General features: G+C 46.8%; 1 protein-coding gene across 2 annotated transcripts in view; it reads left to right on the forward strand.

Moving 5' to 3' along the window:
- LOC103156960 (DEP domain-containing protein 7-like) overlaps positions 1 to 638 on the forward strand; it is a 10,456-nt gene extending 9,818 nt beyond the window's left edge. For both annotated transcript variants that reach the window (XM_016664794.1, XM_007579201.2), the window contains one exon: positions 330 to 638. In XM_016664794.1, coding sequence (XP_016520280.1) covers positions 330 to 541 — 212 coding nt within the window. In that variant the 3' untranslated portion in view covers positions 542 to 638. The remainder of the gene's footprint in view (positions 1 to 329) is intronic.
- Positions 639 to 3,189: the final 2,551 nt, after the last annotated feature.

The following is a 3,189-nucleotide window of genomic DNA, read 5'->3' on the forward strand; positions in this document are numbered from 1 at the left end:
CTGAACCAGACTGAACCCTGCTGAACCCGGCTGAACCAGACTGAACCCAGCTGAACCCAGCTGAACCCGACTGAACCCGGCTGAACCCGGCTGAACCCGACTGAACTCGACACCCGACTGAACCCGACTCCCGACTGAACCCGACTCCCGACTGAACCAGATTGAACCCGGCTGAACCAGACTGAACCCGGCTGAACCCGACTGAACTGCAGTGTTTTTATTTCAGACCTGCAGAGCAGCTTTAGAGCCACTGGAAAGAAAATCTGTCTCTAATCTCAGCAGCACAGTGATGGTGTTTCCACGGTGATGGTGTCGCTCTCTTCCTGCAGCCTCTCCTCCCGGTCCGCCGGCCTCCATCCAGGCTCCTGATGACGCAGCAAAGCTCAACACCCAGCAGGCTCTGTGGGAGCTGCTGAGCAGCATCGACCTGGACCGCAGCATGGCGGCGAAGGAGAGGAGGCGTCTGCTCAGGCAGTTCTGCTCCGCCCATCCAGAGATCTTCCACCAGTACTTTGGCAACTCCGCCGCCTCTCAGATCTAGTCAAACTTTTGATTTTCTGCTTTTGAACCGTTTCTCCATGTTTTCTGGATCCTTTCAATGTATTTTTATGCAGTTTCTGCTTCTTGTATTTCCTATGCATGTTTGTTTGTTGACTTGCTTTATTTTCTAACATAATTAAATAAACTTTATTGATTTCCACAAAGAATATTCCACAGAAGCATCTCCTGGATGTAGCCTCCAGGTTTTTGCTAGCTCTGCTAATCCAGCTCCTTTGCTTTTGCCACTCCCTCTCCTGTCCATGGTCTGCATCATGAAGCCTCTATTTTTTCAGGATTCATTCAGTTTTCCCAGGAAAATTCAAGGACTTTCAAGGTAAGTTTTGAAACTTTTCCAGCATTTTGGAGATTAAAAACAATAGATTTTAAAGCTGCAAGCGCCGTTGGAGTTCCTCGCAGCTCAGTGCGGCTCTGGCCTCGTGGCGACCAGGGGGCTCCAGCAACGCCACCCTCTCACTGACGCTCTCGCACCTTTCCTCACCCGTCTGCTGATGTCTTCAGCGCTCCCTGACGACGCACAGACGCAGTGGGGTTGACTTGCAATTTCAAGCTATTGGGCTCATTAGAGGTTAACAAAGGTCAATCCTAACACATTTAGTGCAACTAGAACCATCCATCCATCCATCCATCCATCCATCCATCCATCCATCCATCCATCCATCCATTTTCTTCTGCTTATCCGGGGCCGGGTCGTGGGGGCAGCAGCTTCAGAAGGGAGGCCCAGACTTCCCTCTCCAGCCTCTTCCAGCTCCTCCAGGAACCCCAAGGCGTTCCCAGGCCAGATGAGACATCGTCCCTCCAGTGTGTCCTGGGTCTTCCCTCCTCCCAGTGGGACATGAACTCCTCACCAGGGAGGCGTTCTAGTGTATGATTGAGAGCAGTCTTTCTCACACTGTGGTCGCTGGACCATTTGTGGTACCAGGGCTCCCCCTGGTGGAAAGAAAACGACTCCAGGACTACTTGTATCCGAGGTTCCCAAACTATGGGGCGAGTCCTGTAGGGGGGGCACAGGATGGATGAACGGTAAAAAAACCAACCCAAAACACAACAATGATGAGCGCTGTGTGTGCTGGGGGGGTCTGAGTGGATGGATGGAAGAGCATACCAGGGGCATCTCTCTACCCCCCACCCTGGTCTCACACATCGTTCAACCAGAGTCTAATGTCCCTTTTTCACCGGCTCTACTTCAGCAGCTTGGCTATATTTCGGACTGACCGGGTTTCCACCGGCCCAACATGGCTCATGGCTCTGAAGCAGGATGCTTCCGCCTCCTGGTGGCGGGGGGCTGTAGCGCCCCGCCTCCAGGAGCTACGTGCTGTGCTTCGTTACATGCAACCTAACATGAGTTGTTGTTTTTCTGATACAAAAGAAGCGAGAGCTGAACTATTGTTTATAGCCTGATTATGATTTTTATGAGAAAATGCGCCGGTGGGAGGAAAGCTGCGATGTGGTGAGGAGGAGCTGATCTCCACCTTGAAGGGGAGGAAAGCAGGTGGCTCAGACGGTTCAGGTAAGCTAACGATGATTTTTGTATTAAACTACGATAAAACTTGTAATAGTGCCGAATATACATGAGCTGATGTCAGTCAGGGTGTTGCTAATAACTTACAAATATCAGAATTAATTCATAATATATTTCAATGTGTTTTCATGTTGGTAAACTGCCGCCGCAGACCATCGTGGTTCTTCTGCAGCCTTTGGGTTGTAGGATCTCATCAAAGTCCGTCTTCCTGACTGCTGGTCGGTGTTTACCTTCAGGATGTCCAGAGACCTTCACCTTTCTGGAGCAGAAATCACATGAGCTCAATAAGCTGATCAAACATTTCTGATTAAAAAAAGTGTCTGGTCTTACAGAGTTGAAATGCATTAACAATCTGTTGTTTTTAACTTCTCAATACGTTTAATTATGATTCACCTGATGTCCAAGGTATACTGAGAACAAATAAAGCCGTATTCCTTCTAATGGTTCTAGTTTTAATCAAACCTTCATGATTTCACATTTTGGACACTAAGAATTAAAGGTTTAAACTCAGTCTTATCGCTAATTAAGGTTCCAGGTCTTGGACACATTTTATCTTACAATGAAGATTCTCCAGGCAGACAGCTGAACAGCGAGTGGATAGAATGATGTAGAAATGAACAAACATGATTTGTATTTTGGGTTCAGCAACCCTGATGATGTCAAAATGTTTGGTTTTCTGAATAATGTATTCAGTTTTGTAAGCCTTCATTGGTAATCTACAATGTTAAGTGTCAATGACATATTTATGTTATTTTCACTGTCTAAAGCTCCACATTTTGGGAGGATTGTATTAGGACCTTGATATAAACTACAGTATGAACAATAATGTGTGGAGTGAGCAGAAATAAAGAGACTGAGACACAACTTTTATTTTCTTCTGTTTGTCTCAACTCTCCATGGAGCTCTGCCACCTCAGCTGGGAGCTGCTTCCTCCTGAAGGAGATCCAGGTGTTCTGACGGTTCTCCATCATGTCAGCCATGTTGCTCTTCTGTTCCCTGGGAAAAGTAATCAGATGTTACAGCTTATAGCACACAAATGCAGATAAATAACAGAGTTACTAATGTGGAAGTTACATACACATAATTTATTATTTAAAACAGACATTAAA

The sequence above is a fragment of the Poecilia formosa genome, unplaced genomic scaffold, assembly GCF_000485575.1.
Source record: "Poecilia formosa unplaced genomic scaffold, Poecilia_formosa-5.1.2 Scaffold512, whole genome shotgun sequence".
Taxonomy (NCBI): domain Eukaryota; kingdom Metazoa; phylum Chordata; class Actinopteri; order Cyprinodontiformes; family Poeciliidae; genus Poecilia; species Poecilia formosa.